This window comes from Lissotriton vulgaris, chromosome 6 (genome assembly GCF_964263255.1).
Source record: "Lissotriton vulgaris chromosome 6, aLisVul1.2, whole genome shotgun sequence".
Classification (NCBI taxonomy): Eukaryota; Metazoa; Chordata; class Amphibia; order Caudata; family Salamandridae; genus Lissotriton; species Lissotriton vulgaris.
The window spans coordinates 1705806519-1705827465 of record NC_141694.1 but is presented as its reverse complement, the minus strand read 5'-3'; the positions used below and the strand labels follow the sequence as shown (position 1 = coordinate 1705827465).

At 43.3% G+C, this 20947-nt stretch overlaps 1 protein-coding gene across 1 annotated transcript in view; it reads right to left on the bottom strand.

Moving 5' to 3' along the window:
• Nucleotides 1-20947, bottom strand: part of TGFB2 (transforming growth factor beta 2) — a 408754-nt gene that overhangs the window by 25612 nt on the left and 362195 nt on the right. Inside the window, exons 4-5 of the mRNA XM_086927910.1 lie at nt 15144-15254; nt 13801-13975 (exon numbers count right to left, since the gene is read on the bottom strand). Coding sequence (XP_086784036.1) covers nt 13801-13975; nt 15144-15254 — 286 coding nt within the window. The remainder of the gene's footprint in view (nt 1-13800; nt 13976-15143; nt 15255-20947) is intronic.

Sequence of the window (20947 nt, the reverse complement as noted above, 5' to 3'; positions counted from 1 at the left end):
ACCTTTAGCTTCATTGCCATTGATGAAGTTCATGTACCATATACTTTGGCCTTACTGGGATTTTAAATGAGCAGTTGGCTAATTTTGTCATGCTGTAGGGGTCAGAACACATACACTGCTAGCAGGACAACAGTGCCCCAGTGAGCAGAGCCAAAAACAGCAGCACCAGTTCACAAGACGTGGAGGTTTAACCCTCAAATAGAGGCACTTTGTCATAGTATTGTTCTCAAACTATAATCAAATGTACATTATATGTTTGGACTACAGTTGTTAACCCATTCAACAAAGGTCAAAAGAGCCTCTCCAACCACTTGCTGTATAACAAAGCAGCAACCAAAAATGATTTTGTTGGTTGTCTGGGTTACAAAATTAGGTATATTCAAATGCATACTTATAAAGCACTGCTAAGTTTTATACAAAACAAGCATCTATAGCAGTACCTTTGATTTAGAGATAAAACTCCTTTTGATACAGTCAGTTATGTTATGTTATGTTATGTTATTTATTCTTTTGTATAGCGCAACGGTTACTCAAAAAGAGTGCCCGGCGCTTTAGGTAAGGAGAACTGATTCACAATAACATAACACATTAAAAAAAAGCATAAAACACACAGGGAAAAAAAGGGACTGCAAGCGGGGCTACTGAGTAAACAACCAGGTCTTAAGACCTCTCCTAAAGTCAAGCAGATTCGAAGCCCCCCTGAGAGGGAGCGGAAGCGAATTCCACATCTGTGGGGCCAGCAGGCTGAAGGAACGGCCACCCAGGCGCGCTCTCCTAACACGAGGAACAACCGTCAAGAGCAAAGATTCTGATCTCAGAGAACGAGCCGGATGGTAAAAGGCCAATCTCTTTTGGAGATACCTTGCTCCCACAGCATGGAGAGCCTTGTATGCCAAAGTCATAGCCTTAAAAGCGATCCATTTACGGATGGATAGCCAGTGCAGAGTCAACAGCAGGCCCGAGGCGCTAGTACGCCTATTTAGACCAAAAATGGCCCTGGCAGCCGCGTTCTGCGCAACTTGAAGCCGCTGCAACAGGTACTCTGGTAGGCCCAGGTAAAGAATGTTGGCGTAATCCAACCTGGAACCTATCAGAGCCTGCACAGTCAGCCTCCTGTGCTCCTCCGACAGAAGAGGCAAGAACCTCCGCAGCATCTTTAATAGGCCGAAACAGGTGCCGGTCACTCCAAGGATCTGGGCTTTCATCGTCAGCCCCTTGTCCATCTTAACCCCCAAGTTTTTAGCCATAGGGGAAGAACCGGACGGAGGGAACATATCGATGGGCCACCAGGCCTGCCAGCTAGGCTCCGTGTCGCACCCGAAAAAGAGTACCTCGGATTTATCGGAATTGCACCTGAGGCTGTTCAGTTGGAACCATGTGAACACCGCCCCAAGGCAATTCCGGATACTCTCCCCGTCAAAGACCGCCCCTCTCTCACAAGAAAAGAGGAGCTGGGTGTCGTCGGCATACGACACGATCCGGGCACCAAACGACTCCACCACCGCCGCCAAAGGGATCATAAAGATGTTAAAAAGTGTTGGGCTCAATATAGAGCCCTGAGGGACCCCGACTCCCAAAGGCGGCATCGCGGCGGTGTCAGGCGGTGTCCAGACCGTTTGCCGGCAGCCAGCTAGGAAGGACGAAAACCAGCTGAGCACCGTCCCCCGAAGACCAATCTCATAGAGTCTTGCGAGAAGGCCATCATGGGGGACGGTGTCAAAAGCCGCCGACAAGTCCAACAACACCAGCATGACTTTGCCCCCGGTATCCAACACCCCTTTGATAGTTTCAGAAACCTCAAGGAGCGCGGTCTCGGTGCTACGATTTGAACGGAAGCCCGACTGGGAGTCATGTAAGATCTCATGGGTCTCCAGAAAATTGGAGTGATGAAGTCACTAGGCACTTTGAATGGCCTTGATCTCTTGTTGAGTGTCTTACTGACAACTTCAAAGGCCTCTAGTTTTGGGATGTTGGTATAAAGTAGGGGTAGGCAGTTAGGTCCCCTCTGTGGAGTATTGCAACTCCACTCTCTGTTTGGAGAATGGAGTTTGGCAAAAAGTCAGAAGCAGAGTGAGTGTATAGTTTGGGCACTGCTTCTTACTAATGATTAATAGGAGCAGAGTAGAGGGACTGTCCTAGCGCGAAATTCTGCAGAGTACGGGTGAACTGTAAAGCCACCGGACGAGAGAGGATGCAGCACTGTGCTTACCTCTCCAGTGATACCTTTTAAAACATGATAGCTAAAAGAACACCAGGAAAACTGCCCTTTGCTCCCTGTTTAGAATGCCTTCCACACTAAACCTTTGCCCCACCCCCTTCATTTGTGCACCGTTCTGAACACATCATCTGTTGTATCACCTCCTGGCTCATCAGTGCCTTAGGTGCACTAAAACAATCCTTTGGGCTCTCCTTTACATCCTTTCACATTCAATGTCCCCAAACGACCACTTAGTTCAATGAATACGTCTATCATGATAGTCACACGCACTAGAACCGTCGCCTGGGGCGACCGCAGTTTCCATGTATCAACGGCCAAACTTTGGAACTCTCTTGAACCCGATGTTAGGTCTGCCCCCACTCTAACCATTTTCAGAAGAAAAATAAAGACATGGCTCTACATCCAATAACTTCTTTCTCCTCCCCCCTAATTCTGCTTCATCTACAGCGCCGAGACGCCCTTGGGCAATTGTTCGCGCTCTACAAGTTGCATAAATAAATAAATAAATATTTTAACACCAGTTCTACAGTGCCAGAAGATATGCCTGGTGTTCTCTCCTCACCCCAACAGGTGCAGCGAGAACCCACATCCTCACTGTCCCTTCATGTCAACACACTCCATGTAGTGCCAGAACACAGGGCCTCTCTTTTCTTCATCTCAAACCATACAGACTGCAAAAAGAAAACAGTTCTCACGCCTACACAGTGCCCATAGTGTCAAAACACTCCCCTCTTCCTACATGACCGTGGACCTTTGTTTCCCCTTCATGGAACTGCCTGATGATGATGACACATCCAATTCTTCCTGTACCCTACTGCACGCTTGAAATGACACATTTTCCCTGTTTTCACGTCACCCTAGTCCTTGCGTTGTTGGAACACGACCCTTCTCTAGCGTACTTCCCAAGTCCATTCGATGTACGTTCTAGGCTGGTGAAAGTTGGACTTTAAATGCAGTAGTAGGGTGATGCTCATGTTCACAAATCTTCCACTAAGTCCTGAAATTGTATATTGATCAATCACCTTCAGTTTCACAGAGAAATGACATGCGAAAACAGCGTTGTCAGAATTTTATGACACTAAAGGCGTGAAAAACTGAAAACGACACTATTTGGAAACAATTTTTCAGACTTGCTATTTCTTTGCACATAGTGAGTACACCTTATAACAACAGACCACATGTGGAACTTCAATCCGCAACACGTTACATTTCAGTGTTTTAAAGATGAAATACTCAGCTGATAGCACTGGGGCTGTGGTCCTCTGGTAGGGTACTGAGTTATCATCATCATCACCACGTGGCTGTTCTGTTATCGCACTCAGAAATGTTCCAACCACGGCGTGGTCATTAACCCCTTCACTGCGGCAGCTATTCCGCCGCAGTGCTAAGGGGGCGGGGCGGAAGAGCGGCGGGCGGAAGAGCGGCGGGCGCATGCTGGTGACGGAACCGTCCCGTCACCAGCGTCAGTTGCGCTGTGCTTATGACGGAGCGGTTCCGTCATGGCCCCGCCCGCTCAATAGAACGCTCAGCGCAGGCGCGGAATTCGCGCCACACAGGAGCGTCGGGCGGGCCATGACGGAACCGCTCCATCATCAGCACAGCGCCACCGCAGCTGATGACGGAGCAGTTCCGTCATCAGCGGGGGAGGGGTTAATGGAAACCTACTCCTCATCTTGTCTGTTTGTAGTGTACCCAGGGCTCTATCCTTCAGCACTTGGGGAAGGTTTTTTTTAATTTGAGTATCTGGCACATTAATTGCATCTCCTTTGGCTTGTGTTGCTCTCTGCATGAAGGCAGCAGGCCAGTCCTCACAAGGGTCCTAAAACGAGCAGCATCTGGGAACAGAGATAAAGGGGATTTTGATGAATCCCTTACTCGGACCGCTCGCAGAAATCTGCGGAGGTTTTGCGGAGATTTTCGGTAACCCCACAATATTGCGTGGAGTGAAACTCCGCAAGCTCCGCCCAGGCTTACAAGTCACTGCATGTTGAAGTTGCCAAGGAATTCAGACTGGGGATTGAAGGGGATGGCATCAATCTTACTAATCATGGCCCTTATTTATGAGGCCTTGCGTCAGTTTTGCGCCGCCGGTGCGTCACTTTTTGTGACGCACCAGCGGTGTAAAAAATGCACCTCGTTGCGCCAGATTTATAAAATTAACGCATCTAGGTAGATGCGTCACTTTTTAAACCCCTGCGCCACATTATACCTGCGTCAGGTATAATGTATGCAGAGGGGGCGTTGCCCCGCAAAAAGCCTCGTAATAGTGACGCAGTAAAATCTATGAGATTTCACTGCGTCACTTTTAGGACGCTGTTGCGTCAAAATCTTGCGCCTGCCTCACAACAGGCGTAAGACTGACGTAGGCCCTTTCACATGGGGCTTTCCCCATGTGAAAGGACGCATTGCTGGAGTTGCGTCACTTTTGTGACACACTCCAGCAATGCGTCACTTTTGCGCTTACAGATACGTCAGAAATACTGACGTATCTGTAACTCCTTCCGACATGATGCGTCATACATTAAATATGACGCATCAGGAATGTCGTAAGGAGTGCGAAGTGAAAAGTGACGCATCGCTGTTTTCACGCAGCGATGCGTCACTTTTCATAAATGAGGCCCCATGTCTTTTCTGTCCTTTACAGAAACATGAGTACCTTTCAAAAGACAAAAATTCAATATAGTAATCAACAGGTTACAAAATAGAACCACAACCATTTATGGTAGGATGCGCGGCAGATTCTCCTAGTTCATATGAACCTTAGGAAGTCTCTAAATAGTAGGAGTGCAAAAGTGAGTGCGGTTCAGAAACTCATTCGTTTTTAGTTAAGCGACCCCTCTGCAAATGCTAGGTTGTCTGCTGAACCTACATGCATACATAAGGTGGCCATATTGGGGAAAAGCAAGCATTGGCAAAGTCAATAGATTTTATAGGTTAAACCAATTGCCTGTTTGAGATTGGCGAATTTCCGGTCCCATCACTGCATATGTGTGTAAAGCAACTTATCTTGCTGTTGAAAAACAGCCATATGTTTGCGATAAACTTGCATGAATGGTCAAAATGCTGTGAGGTCTAATTACACGTCACTTTGTTTTGGTGCCCGTAGTTCACTAATTTCCGCAGCCCACCGATTAATCATCAATTTGTGTAAAAAAATACATTAATTGAAAAATGTTTGAGAGTATTTAGAAGGGTATTTAGGAGACTACAGAATTTTAGAGCTGCATTTAAAAACTGTCTTTCTTACTATTGCATCTTCTTACTGTTTGTCGTTTACTGTGTCAGGCAGAGAAGCCCATTTTGGTAAACGTGTAGTGAAATGGTTGACTGATCAAAGAACCCCCAAGTCATGCACTGTGGATCATCATTTTCTGCACCTGGTGCCAGAATAAAGACCTTTCAACAGCCTGTTGCAAGTACCGCTTTGGCTGGAATGTCTTAAGCTACCTATGAGGTGTGGATTTCCAGTAATTACTGGCGGATGCAAAGGCAGCAACAGCAGCAAATGCACTAAACAAAATAGCATGAACTGATGAAAGAGGGCAAGCCGAAAAAGGTAAACCACCCAGCTCTTCAATGTACAGAAGCCGAGAGAAACAGCTGCTTCACAAGTCAGTGCTTCTGATAGCAGTCATTTCTACTTTTAAGACATCAGGATCAAAGGAGGTACAGAGCCAATATATTTAATACTAAAGTAATTTAATACACTGGTTGCAAATATGGTGATTGTGTCTATTTATCAACCTCTCCTCAAACAAATCACTTTATTTAGGCGCACTAACTCAGGTGGTTCAGGATTGAACCCTAGGGAACAGCCCCATAACAGTATCTCACAGTAATTATCAGAGAAGTCTGAAAAATATGCACAACTACTGATGGGTAAAATTCCCAATGTGTAATATTTGGTACTGTCTCGGGCATTCACAAAGTGTAACTTTGATTAGCATGTATAGTGGAAAGGACACGACTGCAAAAAGTAACTATTCAAGAGATGAGTTTTCCAGGTTCAAACCCAGAAACGACCCTGAAAAGCAAAAACAGAAGTAGTCCACTCATGTTAAGGATTTTGCTACTAATAAAAGGATTTCGCTGCTAATAAAAAATGATGTATAAACTAATGCAAACAACATAAACCCGCCAGTAACAATTTGCAGACGTTTTCACTTTCAAGATGCTCTGACGCTTACCTTCAAATTTACTTGTATTATGTAATCCAATTGATATGGTTTAACCTCAGCCCCAATTACAGTCAAAATGAATGTTTAAAAAAATGGTTTATTTTCAGTCCTTTTATGGTTAAAACTATGTTTTTTTAAGTGCTGAAATTCACCACTTATTGTTTACTGAGCTAATTATAACTTTCCCCCTCACACCGTGCTTAGGATCTCACATATTACATAAATCATGACCTGCTAAATGACATCACGGATGACATCTCAAATGACATGTCAAATGGCAGAAGGGCTTTACTCATTCTGTGTCTATAGGGATTTGCATTGATACATAAGTGAAACAGACCCTTATGTATCAACGAATTTCACCACTGACACATTATAGGTAAAACTCTTTGTTACATTGGCCGTTAGGTTTGTAATTCTGGACTGTCTACGGATACAGGGGATATGTGTAGTGTCATGCATTATTTTTTACTTAATTTACCAGTTGCATGCAAAGCAGTTTATTATCTACTCTTCCTCGAGTGCCTGGTTTAAATTAGCATTCAAGTGCTAGAATAATGAAGATTAAGAGCCAGATGTACCAAGCATTTTTTTGGTTGAAAACAGCCTGATTCACAGAATCTGCTCATTTGCAACTGGAAAAATGCTTTTTCTGATGTACAAAATGCAAATAGGTAACTTGTTACCGAATCACAATTTGCATATGGCATTTGGAAGGGGTGTGTTTTGGGCATCCCTTCCAAACCTCAGATCGATATGGCATGCATTACTGTTTTGAGACAGAATTTGGATTACAAGAAAGTAATTCTTTACCACCATTTAAAATGTTGTGGTAACCCATTGGCACATGGGTAGGGGTCACTTTGGGACCCTTTCCCCTTTGAGAATGGTGAAAAATATTTTTTAGGAGCAGGCAGTGTTCCCATGGACCACTGCCCACTCTTAAAAAAATAAAACTTAAACTTTTCATTTTTTTACTTTTTTAAACGTATCCCATTTTCCTCTAAGATGAACAGGCTGCTTTTAGAAAAGAACTATCACAGACATGGCGGTCTGCTGACCTCAGCAGGCCACCATCCCTGTGATGGCTGTGATTCTTGAGGGGTTGCAAACTACCGCATTAATATTTACGAGATAGGTGGATTTGCAACCCACAAGGTATCCCTAAATGAAACTGAATGAGTTTCATACATAGGGAGCACAGATTTCATAACTGTGATTCAGATAGAAACGCAATTTGGAAATCGGTATTTCTAATGTATGCACATCTAGCCCTAAATCCCTTTCATTGTTATAGACATAAACTGTGGTCTGGAGCCCAGGCCTATAGGATTCAGATACCTCCACTATGCAGTGCAGGGATTTAGATCAATGCACCACCACTGAGTAAGGAAGTCCAGGTTACTGCAGCCCAACGCACCCCACTGAGCATTCCTGACAATGTGTACTTGTGCTTTCTGGGTTGCTAACAGTCCTGTGAAGGGTTCAGGAGCGCAGTGGTAATTCAAACCTGTCTTTGCTCTTAGAATAGCACACTCAAGAATAGCACTAAGAAAAGACACTGTGGGCCTGGTCTAAAAGTCTGGCGGTCCATAGATTTGACTACAGCGGAGACTATTTTGTCTCTGCCATGAGCAAACCTCTACAATCACCTGACAAAGTAAGAGCTGTTGGAAATTTAGCTGTATGTCTGCCCACCTAATTTAGATGGGGGAACATACAGTTAATTTTCAATGCTCGTCAATGCCAGGAGAATCCTGGCAGTAAGGGGAATTGAAAAATGCTAAATGCCTCTCTCGCCTTTGGAGGAAAGACGACATGAGAGGAAACTCCCATGGTGAGTGGGGCTTGTTTTTTCTATTTTCAAAAAGATATACCACATTGGGATTTTCTTTTTGAAAATAAAAATAAAATTGTAAGTTTGATGTACCACTCCAACATATTGATAGGGACGTCCACCAAACTTATAATGCATTGACAAGAACTGCCACAACGGAGAGTCATGTCAATGTTAGAAATGTCCACTGGACCAGCAGACATATTTATAAATGATGCAGGCGGCAACTCTGGCAGGGCAATGGAGTAGTTTACCCCATCACCCTGGCAGAGAAATCGGCCACTCGACAAGAATTGAATCGGACCCTGTATATTTAAAATTATTTATTTAAACAGTTTCTTTCTGCTGCTTAGTACATGAATGATAACAGCTCAGAACATAATTAACACAGCACTTGTGCATTTTGCTAGCAGTGAGGATGAAATGAATAGTTCTCACGTGTTTTGAAAGTTCCTAGCAGACTACCAGCCTAACTCTAATTTAATGTGCTACACTATGAGCACATGGATTAGATAATTTGCCTGTAGAGTTTCTTGGGGTCTAGCACCCTGTATACCTGCTCACAGCAGATCAGCTGTGTTTATCAGAGTTCAGCAGGGAGCCAGTGTTCCTGCAGAAGGAAAACACATGATCAGCTGGGTTGAGCTCCTTTGATCATTGGATCAACTCTTGACTTAAGAGTGGATGCTCCGGCAGTCTGGCAGGACCTCCTGTGATAACCTGGTGTAAATTCAGTGGTCAATTCAGTAGGATACTGAACACTGACTTTTAGCCTACATTACAAAATCCAGTGGGAATTTTCCAAAATCCAATATGAAACTGGTCTGAACTAGTGAGATGAAAATCTGGACTGTCTACTCTTAAACCTTGACATGCAGATATTGAGTAGTTAGTGGCAGATGTGTGTCACCTGACGTTATAACAAATCAGTGTTTAGATGAAATGACACTTTCACAAGTTCTGCAAAAAACAATGACATACTGAATGTGGACCAAAGCCAGACAGTTTAACTTAATGTTTTCAAAATGCAGTCTGATGTGGGAGTTTATTACATTACTGTGAGAGGCTGGCCTGGTAAATGATGTCCACTAATGTAAGTGGGCATCCTGCACCAGTCCAGACAACCCTTATGGTGATTTAAGAGGTCTTAGACAACCTTATATAGCTCTCTAAATGGTAGCTGTGTAAAGCAGCCTTCAGCCTTAGACCAGAAGAAATGTAAAGCAGCTTGTTTTAGCAGAATGCAATCTTATAGGTAAAGTTAAGTGAAAGATAACCACAAAATGCATTTATAAAAATATGTATTCATTATATAACACTCCCTAATACGTACAAATATCTCCTACACAGAGAAATACAAAATGCACACAATACTTTGTATAGAAATAGCACAGAATACACAGTGGACCCCAGGGGGGAACAAACCATACACTAAGAAAGTGGTTTAAGAACCACAACTCGTGTCAAGGCAATGTTCAGAGGATGTAGAAGTGCCAGGGATGCAAGGAACCACCCAAGGTGAGTGACTAGGAGCCCCACGGAGATCGTGTGCTGTGTGGGAACACGACCGTGTTCCCTGTACAAATCAACGTGTAAGTTGCGGTTGTAATTTTAAAGATTAAGGCCCCTTACCAGTGGACCCTGAGGAAACTTCATGGAAGACAGAAGGTTAGAGAGCTACCCCACTGTTGGATACCCTAGTACCCACATTACCTCCATCAGGGAAGCCGGGTGCATAGGTGTGAAGTGGTGTCAGAAGCTGCTGTCAAGCCCAATGGAGGACTTCAAGAAAGTGGCACTGCTGGAGAAGGAGAAAGTGTCTGGTGGAATCCGAAGGTGGATTCAGGATGAGAAGTACCTGAAGCAGAGGGGACAGAGTCTATGTCACTCAAGAGTGACTCAGAGACCTGAAAGACCAATGTCCACCAAGGTCAGGAGTTCCAGGAGAGTTGACGGTGACCTTGACTCTACAGCTCTGAGGACCAGGCGATGCTGAGGAAGACCAGGAGGTGTACAGGAGCTGTTCCACATCGGATGTCAAGAGTTGAGGGGTTGGTGTCTGTCGGGAGCACCAACAATCCTTGGCAACTGCAAACAACATAAGAAGTCGAAGAAGGTGCAATGTCGGGATCAGCAAGGTCCAGGGGACTCACCACAAGCAGGGTAGTCAGTGCAGGCCCCGAGCAATCTGGGGTGCCCAAAATAAACAAAGGTGGCCATCATCAGGACCCACAGGCTGGAGGCACTGGAGTCGCAAGAGGAACTCGATCAGCTCACCAAAGATGCAGGCAACAGTGAAAATTATGCTATGTGGACGAAGACTTTGGTCACTGGAGATGCTTGAGGTGTGGGTTATGTGGAGCCCAAAGATCTTGGTGGAAGGAAGCCAAAGCCTTTGCAATGGCAAGTCGATGCACAGGGGTTCAGTTCCTTCAGCTCCCACAAGAGATACCTGCCTCAAACTTGGTGAGAGGGCAGGGCAGGCCTCGAGAGCTGTGGAGATTCACCACCTGTGTTTTTAAACCTTTCGTAGTCCGTTGGAGCTCAGGATCAGCAGTCCAATCAGCTTAGTTGCTGTGCCTGAAGATGCAGGGAAGTGACTCCTTCACTTAAAGGGAGATTCCTTCAGGTATCCTGGATGCCCACAGGCCTTGGAAGGTTCATGTATGGTGCACAGGCACGGATGATGCAGCAGACTGAAAGGAGGACGAAGTTGAGCCCAAAAAAAGTCCAGCAACGTCCAGAGTGCCTATAAGGGTAGAAGTTGATGTGGTGTCTGAATTGAATCGTGTCCCATGCCGAATCTATGGACCTACACCAAGGTAAGCCCTTAAGTACCCTAATGAAAGGGCTGGGATGATTCAGGGGACCATCTCATGGAAGGGTTTGGACAGGGGGGAGGTTCCTCTCATGGTCTTTGTCCAGTTTCACACCAGAGCAGGAGCCAATGGCTCCCAGAACTGGTTTGAAATGGAATATGCAAGGAGGCGCCAATGTGCCCCTCATGCACACTGAGTGATGCTGGCAATCGCACCCACCTGGCCCCAATACAGTTAATCCTGTCTGGGAGGTGGTCACACCTCCCTGTGACAGGATACCTAGTGTTCTGCTTTACCCTGCTCGAGCTTGGCTCAGCAGCAGGAGGGCAGGATCGGGTCTCGGGTCTGCATCAGCCATGTTGTGCTGTCCAGGTCTAGAATACTTGCACCAGGAGCACAGGGAGCTTAATAGAGGGCTCTTCCAGTGCTTGGGATCATACTCCCATACCATTTACAGTCTGGGGGTATGATTCCAACATATTTGATACCAAACGTGATAGGATTCGTTGCAGTAAATTTTGAGATGGTCATCGTGTAATTAGCTGCTTCACTTACAACCCGGCAGAATGGACTCCGGCTGTAGGGGTGTCCTGCTCATGCAGGGGCACCCTCACACTTAGAACCAAGCACCCTGCCTACAGGATTGATAATGCACACAAAACACAAATGCCAAAACTGATACTCTTTCAAAACCACACTCGCATGCACACGCTTTACTTAATAACAGCGGTTGCCAACAAGTATATGTTACCCACAGTTTATTTATTTGGAAAAAAAAACTTTTTGTCACACACACAGAAACACAGACTCATTATGGACATTATTTGTTTCTCCCACCCACAATAATACATACATGACAATAAATAATCACACATTAATAATTCAGGATTGATAAGGCCTGCTATAGGTGTGACTTATAGGTTTTTGTTGCAGATACCCTAGATATAAAAAATCTATATCTTTCGTAAGTGGTGCTAGCACCTGCTGATACAGGCTGCAAAGGCAGGCCTGTAGTTGCATTTTGAATGGTCTCCCATGGGTGGCATAATGCATGCTTCAGCCTATGGGGGACCTCTGGGGTACCTATGCTCTGAGTACCTTAGTACCATATACTAGGGACTGATAAGGGAACCCCAGTATCCAATCTAGGATGTACCTAAGTACTAACCACAACAATTTAAGGGAGAAAGCAGAGAGACGGGGGTCCTGATTTACAGGATCCAGTCAGACCGGTCAATAACAGCTTAGCACTAGGCAAAAAGGGGGGGGGGTAACCATAAAAACAGCTCCAACGTTCCTACAATTACTTTGTACGAATATGAACCAATTATCAGTGCTGTTTTTATCACTAGGTGCAGTTGCGAGTGAATTGCTTGAAGCTATATGAATATTGTTTTTTTACAAATCAATAGATGTTGATACATCTATTGGAAAGATGGTGGGTGTCAGCTAATTTATGAAGCTGAATCTGTACAAGTTAGAAGCTTTACTGACAAAATAGTTGGCACCATGTACACCAGATGTCTAGCTGTAATCAACAGGCCTCTGACCATGATTGTATAAAGCACTAAGACATCTATGCGTATTGTTGGAGGAAGGCCATTTTAATATGGAATTTTCAACATGGCAATGACATCAAAAACGACTTTTTGGCAGCACATATAAACAGAAAATATATTTGTCTATATAGGCTGAAAACTTGAAACATGAAGGCTCCTTTAGAGCCTAGCGGGTGGCCCACCAGCCCTTCAGGTAAGACTATAGCCGCTGCTTCTCTTGTTGAGGATCACCTGTCCTTTTGTGAGATTGCCATTTGCCTGCTCGGAATCTCACTTTCTTCAGAGCAGTAGCAGATGTTACAGTTGTACTGAGGCTGGAAAAGTTTGCAGAGCAAGAGCCATGTTGTTTCAAAGCAGGAGTATGCTTCTATAAAATCAAAAGGCAATGTCCACGAATCCCAGTGTGTTTTCTTATTACACGTCAGGGAGATTGTTTGATTTCCTTGCCCTGGAACCACTTGCCGCATATGGTGGTTTCCAAGCAGAGAAACTTCGTAGCGGATGTCCTAACCTAAGTATACCATTACTATGCACTAGTGGCCCTGTCACGGACAGGTCAAGGGTTTCTACTAGTGAAGCAAGGTTATGTTCCTCAAGTGGAAACCGTTCACTCCAAACTAATTTAGGTGCCGGAACCATGAGCTTGATGGAGCGGGAGAGCTGCTAAATCTTGGCAGTTCTATCAGGCTGCCAAATGTTAACTGACACCCATTCTCTATGTGGATTAATTTGTAAGAGTCAAGTAAGGACTATAATTAAGCCAGCAATTCAATGGTGAATTTACTGCTATGAATATAATATCAACCACTCTATGTCTTCACTAGCTGACTTCACTGGCTGACAGTGCAAAAAACAATTCTATTCATGTTAATGATTGCACACAAGATCCTCTATTTAATGACTCCAGCTTAGATGCATAAACTCCTTGGGACACATCCCAAGCATAAATGTGTGATTCATTAATACAGACACGCATCCTAATATTATGTAATAGAAAGATATAATGGCAGAGTCCTTTGTACATCAGACTGGCTCTTGAATTATCCTATCACAATAAGCAGTAACAAAATTTAATTTTCTTTTCCTATGAGTCAATTAGAAGATCCAAATACTACTTTGCAAGATTGCCAAGCAACTGTTACTTACATTAAAACATTTATGAACTACAATTTAAAAAAATTGGGTTTACCTAAAGCAATAGGCTGCATCTAGTGCTCGCTTCTTCCGCCGGCTGTGCTGTTGTGAATCATGTCTGTAAGAGGGTAACAACATCAGAAGAAGGTGTGGGGTCTTTCCACTGTGCTTTTTCTTATTCGACCTTAATGTTTTTAGATCCCCACTAGTTAACATGTTGTCATCAATACCTTGAGAATAAAACAAGATAAACATTGAGTTGCCTTATGTAGACACATCACGCTTGAGATCGCTTGCATGCACATCCATGCCAATGCTAGTAAGTCCAAAACAAACCATAAAATTCCCAAACTATGATTAGATCTGCAATGTATAACTTGCACACCATAACTGCCAAATACAACCCTCATGAGCTCAACCATAGTGTGACAGATCACAAGTGACATATATCATCTCACAGGTGTTGTCATATGATGTTACCATTAACATTATCAATGATGCAATTGTGGCTAAAGTATGATTTCTTCACTTGCATAGGATTTGTTATTTAATGAAGTTGTTTTTTCTCATTGGTATACATGTGAGGATTTAAGCATTGCACTTTGTGTGCAAGTTATAGTTTGCATGGTAGGTGTGCAAGTTAAACATAACTAAAAAGATTTAAGAGTATTTTTTGTTTTAGTTCATAACAGTAACAGTACTTTAACTGTCATGCTTTGTGTGAATTTCAAAGTTTGTTTTCAACACACATCAATAAATCAAGAGTAAAAGAAACCATAACTATATTTTAACTGAGCTTTCCAGTGATCTTTTTTTAAAGTTACATATGCATGCCTCTTGTTCTGCCCAATCCCTGCTGTGTACTTTGACCGGCACCCAACTCCTGCACATGTCCAACTTCAGCGGAACTCAACCTATAGCCCTGAGCAGAATGGAAATGGGTGCAACATCATGACAACACCCTGCATGGACCTCACCCCAACATGTGCCCAGAAGCCACTGTGCCTGGCTTCTGGCCATTAACAGTTATGGTTGGTTGGAAAAAGTAATCATGACTTTTGCCTTGAGAATGACTCCCACAGGAGTTGGAAGGCATGAGCTGCTGAATAAAAACCAAACCTCTGGAGTACCTACAGAAACATTAAGGTGGTTTTGCTTGCTAGTATGTGGGCACCTTTGTCAATTGGTGGGTGTGGTTGGGAAAGCACAGCAGCTGCAGAGGATATATAGGCTCCAGAACAGTAATTATACAAAGTTTCTAGATATTAGAAACTATATATAAGTAATCAATAAATGTAATCTATATCTTGCACATACAGTGGTGTTTGTTTCATTCACTGAACAAAACCAGGATCCCACTAAATGATGACATTGAACACCAGAATTAATCAGTTTTACCTGCAAATCTTGTTTCCAATTCTTCACTCTTGTTAGGGATGATATAATTATTGGAAGGCACAAATGTACAGCAAGGACAATGTAAACTTATTTTGAATCCAAGATTTCTGTCTGCAAGGCAAGAAAATGGGAATGATAAGTCCATGTGAAAAAAATGTATTTTGTCATGAAGGAATAATAATTGCACAAAAAACACATTCAACATTAATTAAGAAAGAAACACAAATGACAAACAATCTGTGCATCACTGGTATTTGCTTAACACTTGAAATTTTGACTTCAAATTCCAACAGTTTGTAAATATTACTTATCAAAAATATAATAGGGGAGGTAAGGAGGAAACAAGGGCATGTATCTGGCCTAGAAAGAGGGCACTGTTGTGGGGATACTGACCCTGTAATTAAAAAACAGAATAGAAAAGTAACAAAGGAGCCAAAGTAGACAGGACCTAGGGTGAGAAATAGGGAGGGGAAGATAAACATGGGGCTACATACTGAAAAAAATAAAAAGCATCAAGAAAGAGAGAATAAAATAATCTCAAATCAGTGAGGTACATGCCATTATCTCCTCCGTGTTGTGATTTGCCACTTATTTTCTTACCATGTAAGGATGGACAGTATAGTAACCCTACCAAGGCTAATCTGACATTGATTTGAAGATTGCTTCTGTATTTATAAAAGAATAAGAAGTAACAAATAAATATTGTAACATACCATTGTTGAGCCATCCATTAAAAACCATGAAATTGCAGTGGGTCCCAACAATTGTTTGGTTTATGCTCTAGACAGTGCTTGCACAGTCTCGAAATACAAAATGTTGTATATACTTTGTGGGCTTCAGCTTGCCCATAGGCCTTCCATTTGGTGGATCCATCATGGCTCTCTTAATCTTTTGTCCATGGCATGTATGTATCATGCCTCTTCCTGTGTTTAGCCCTCCCAGAGAGCAGAGACCAATTACAACTATCCTTCCACTCCTCCCATTTGATGACCATTTTAGGAACTTATTTTTTCTTTGTTTAAGAGCTCACCTCAGGAACGGTCATGTTTTCACACGCTCTGAGTGCCGCACCATTTCTGTAAATAGGTCTAGAAATCATGTTCTTATCTGGTTTCTTGTCCCTTCCTCCAATCCCCCTGCTCCCGCTGTCACTTTCTCTATTCTGCGCCCCGTGTCTGCTTGCCCTGTTCTTTCTGACCATCGTGAAACTGCTCGTCCCCACTCTGCATTTTTTCTTATTCCGTCCCCCAATCACCCTACTCCCGCTGTTGCTTGCTCCCTCCCACGTCCCATGGCTGATGGCCCTGTGCTTTTCCAACCGTAAAGGAACAGGCCTGTAAATCATGTTCTTATCTTGTTGTTCAAGCAACGGCATGATTTTCATTTACCAGGAGAGCATTCACGGGGAGAGAGCCAGAAAGTCAGCAATCACCTCCATGGTTCTCAATTGCCTTGAAAGTTCACATGACCACTTTGTTTCAGCTGCAGTTCACTCGCTCATTCTCACCCCCTCCACATCCTTTGAGATAGTTACAAAAAACAGGAACACACCATACCAAGCTTTCTGGTTACAAATAAAACCGACTGGGAAGGGCTTGTTTCGGTTCACTGGATGGTCACTGTAAAGCACTCCAGGCCACCAACAGCACTCTTGGGCGCAGGAGTGCATTTGTATAGTGAGCGTTTTGTGGTTTAGAATACAGCACAAAGTACATAAGCAAGACCATGGTTTGTTATGTAGCAGAATTAAAGATTAAAAGCAAATGTTCAGTAAAAGGCTTGCTGCAAGATAAAATAAATAAAGGCATTTTCAACCGATAGCGCCCCACCTTTGAGATGTAGATTTGGTAGATGTTGATGCCAGCACCCAAGTAAAGTCACATTACTCAGATTTGGAAAACTGCAAAATACCAGGGTCACCAAGGTGGGACTTTGCTCATGAACAGTCTCTAAGCCTTGTGAGAACCACAATAACAACAGTGGTACAAAAATAATATAATACTATTATATAACACATTAAGGCTAATATATCTAAGTACAGCAAGAATTGATTACCATTACACAAAGTAACAGTACTCATTTTATCAACCTCAGAACATCCAAGGGCTGAGTTGGCCCGGCCAGGAACCGGCCATGTGATCCAGTGATAACAATATAGTGACCTAATGAGCTGGCTTACAACTTTCTTGAACTGGCCTCTAGGTTGTCATTGTAAATCCAGTCCACTGACTGGAAGGGAGGTATGGTCAGAATATACCATGTTTATGTCAAGTCAGATAGACACAACAGTGACCCACAAAAAAACATGTAGGAGGAAGAGGGAATAGATGTAATAAAGGATTCCTGAATTTGAATCTCTGCATGCAATGATCTCTGCATTTTGATTTGTTGCCCATGATACTTCCAGTCAGTTGGATAGCTCAGTGGGTAGAGTGCCTGCAGTTGGCATGCCTGTGTAACATGTAAGTCATAAGTATGAATTGCACTAAATCAGATGGTACGTTCTGTTCTTGAAAGGTGAACAAAATAAGTAGCATGATGACACTAGGTAATTTAGGCAGCACTTGTTGAAAGGAATTGATACATTTCATACTGTGTTTTGCTCTCTATCAAATGGTAAATTTAATTTGGGATGTCTTGTTCATGTATAATCGCGGTTACAAGAAAGAGTAATGGCGCATCAGCAGCGGGCACTTGGGTGCTGCAGCTGCCTGGGGAACAACTACCATTGTTGTTTTCCGCTTTGATGTCCGTGTATAGGTTTTCCAAAACATGCCCTTATACAGCCATAAGATCCCAGTCCTTATTTAGGCATTAGCCATGCTATCCAAATACAGGCATGGTCACCTATATCCGTCCATCCAACGTCACAATGAGTTCTTAGAAACCAGACCCTTAAGCTCTTGGGAGTTTCCTTAGCACAGGATTATTGATTTCTCCAAGAACTCATTTATTATGCATGAACCACTATTCCCTAAGGGTTCATTCCTGACGTCTTCCTCTGCCCGACTTTATGTCAATACTAACATTCCAAGGCACCTACTAGGTATACAAATACCTTCCCTTTCCCAAGCAAGTTAGAGGAGACCTCGACTTTAGAGGAGCCCGTATCCCGGCCTGACGCACTGATGAGAGACGCTGTCATCCCTGCTCGCACGGAATCCAGCTTCCAGTGTTCTGACTCCCTTCACTGGGTTTTAGAGTTCGAGACCTGGAAAGAGATTCCCACCTCTCTCATTCTAAAGGTATGGAGCTAACTAGAACCTAGAGGGACTCTTGGCATACCACTCTATATTGTACTATAGCAATCTATCAACTAGACCATCTATAGAATACAGCACCTACTGCTTAACTTGTACTACACTTAGGTTAGGTACACTGGGGTAGACCTAGTTAGAGAAGCATCTTATGAGTACTCGCATTTTTAGCTTGTGTTATTTATGTATATGAATATGTTTCATAACTAGAAGACAATGCTTGAGCAATACTATTTCTTTCTGCTGCTTACGCTGTACATAATCTATCTTGCATACTGATTGTAACAGCACATATCTCTTACACGAGAAACAAGACTGTTCAATAAATCCATTTATTGAAACGCCCATCTAATCTTTCTGTGTAACTCTGTAGAAACTAAACATGCACGATTAGCTGAGTGAAACTGTTATCTGTTGTTTCCACGATTCTGAGAGTGTTCTGAGAGTGTTCCGATTCTAAAGGGAAACAAAGTTGTCATGCTTATGCGGTTGCCAGAAACGAATCCCGTCTTGTTTACAAGGAGTTTCTAGTGGTCTCTGGGCTAGCTGGCACAAAGTAATTGAGTTTGATATACTCGATAGGAGCATACCGACCTCAGTCCTATACCAAGCCTATAGTGTATATTATTCCAATGTGCAGAGCCTATTAGGGAAATAGGAACTACACTACACCTTCTAGCCATGCAATGCTGAAACACATTGACATTGACAAAATCAGTAGCTCTTGCATGTCTGAAACCGATTGGCTTTGCCAATGCTTGTTTTTCTCCTTCAGTGACTGAATGAAAGCAACAGCAGGAGCCTCTTACACTGCTTTTTATGCTTCCACTGCTGCTCAAATGTAACAATAGGGGCTTAAATACAGAGCTTGCAGTTGAAGGTTTGAGGTATTTATACCCATGTGTGCCTTCAGTTGGAGGGAGGGATAGTTTTCCACTCCCTCATGAGGCCTCTGCTGTTGCAGACCCACAGTCTGAGCTGGAGCTGTATACTTGCTCACACTAACAATCTGTGAAAAAGCATGAGCACTGGGGTTTCACATATGCCTGCAACAAAAGTACCGACTGCTGCACAGAGTTTGTGACAACTTGTTGGAAATTAGGTTACTGGCTGAGAAGGGTGACACCCTACTCAAGCACCAACCACGATCTCTGTCAGGGTGAAACACAAGGAAATTCCAAATTAACCTGTGCTCAACTCTCTGGTAGTTTGGCACAAAAAAACAGTCAGGTTTAACTTAGAGGCAATGTGTAAAGTATTTATGCTGCACTTCAAACAATAATAATGTGAAAATACAATGCAAGAGAAATCCCACAACAATTTAGATAAAATAGATAAAAAATTTAATACATTAGTTGAGAGCAAAATAACAACAATACAATCAGTAGAACTGGTAAAAATGCAATTTCAAAGTTTTAGGTAAAAATAGCACTTAGAAGCATTAAGCTCCAACTGTGCTTATCTGGTCACACCGGATCAGGACAAAGTCACAATTTCAGGCCAACTACAATGGAGCATGTGACAGACACAGGGGGCTAGCTGAAGAAAATTTCCCCTTAAATCCTGGTTTGAGGAGCATTGCAAGATCCCACTGTGTTGTACAGTGGTGGTTCAGAGTAGCTGTGAGACAATGATACGGAGTCCGATGTTGTCATCCAGGATGCCGTTGATGAGGGGCTTGCGATGCAAAGTTCTGCGTCGAAGATGCATCTCCCACCAGTTTTTCCAAAGAAGCAGCAGAGCAGCGATGCAGAGTCCTGCATCATCAGCGAGGATGGCATTGACAAAGGGCTTGTAATGCGAAGGACTGCATCCATAATGCATCATGCAGTGGCAGTTCTAAGGAGACTGCAGGATGAAATGGATAGTGCTGCGGCTGCTACTCAGTGGGGCTGAGAGTATTTGCATCATGATGTATCGTTACCAACCACAGAACCACATCTGGGCTAGCAGAGCACCTTCAGGCCCACTTCCAAGGGTCCAGAACTAGGGAGGCAACATTTGGTGGTTAGAACTCACAGTAGATCTAGATGTTGGGTTCAAGGTAATTGGAGCTTTTCTGTCACCTGAGTCTCTGATCAGGAGCCCAGATAACTACCCCTTGAAGTCCATCTGGGTTCAAGATGCAAGTCCAGTTCTCTCAGGCAGCAGGGCAGCAGAGTAGCACAGCAGTACGTCTGAGTCTTACACAGGTCCAAAGATGTATTGAAGAGTAGTATCTGAGGGTCCAATATGTATACCTGGTGCCCACTTTGAAGTAGGGTAAGTTGCTAGAGAATTACCTTTGAAGTCCTTGAAGTTTACTGCCTCCCCAGTCCAACTGTCAGCTACACCCAGTCATGTGACCCAGGAACAGGCTGTAGGTGCCAAATGTTTGGGACAAGAAATGCCAACTTTCTAAAAGTGTCATTTTCAGAATTGTGATTTTGAATATGACTTTACCAATAAAGAGGGCTTTAATTTACAATTTGTTAGACACCAAAATTCGACATTCCTACCTGCTCTCAAGTAAAAGTTATCACTTAATAAATGTAATAATGTAGCACA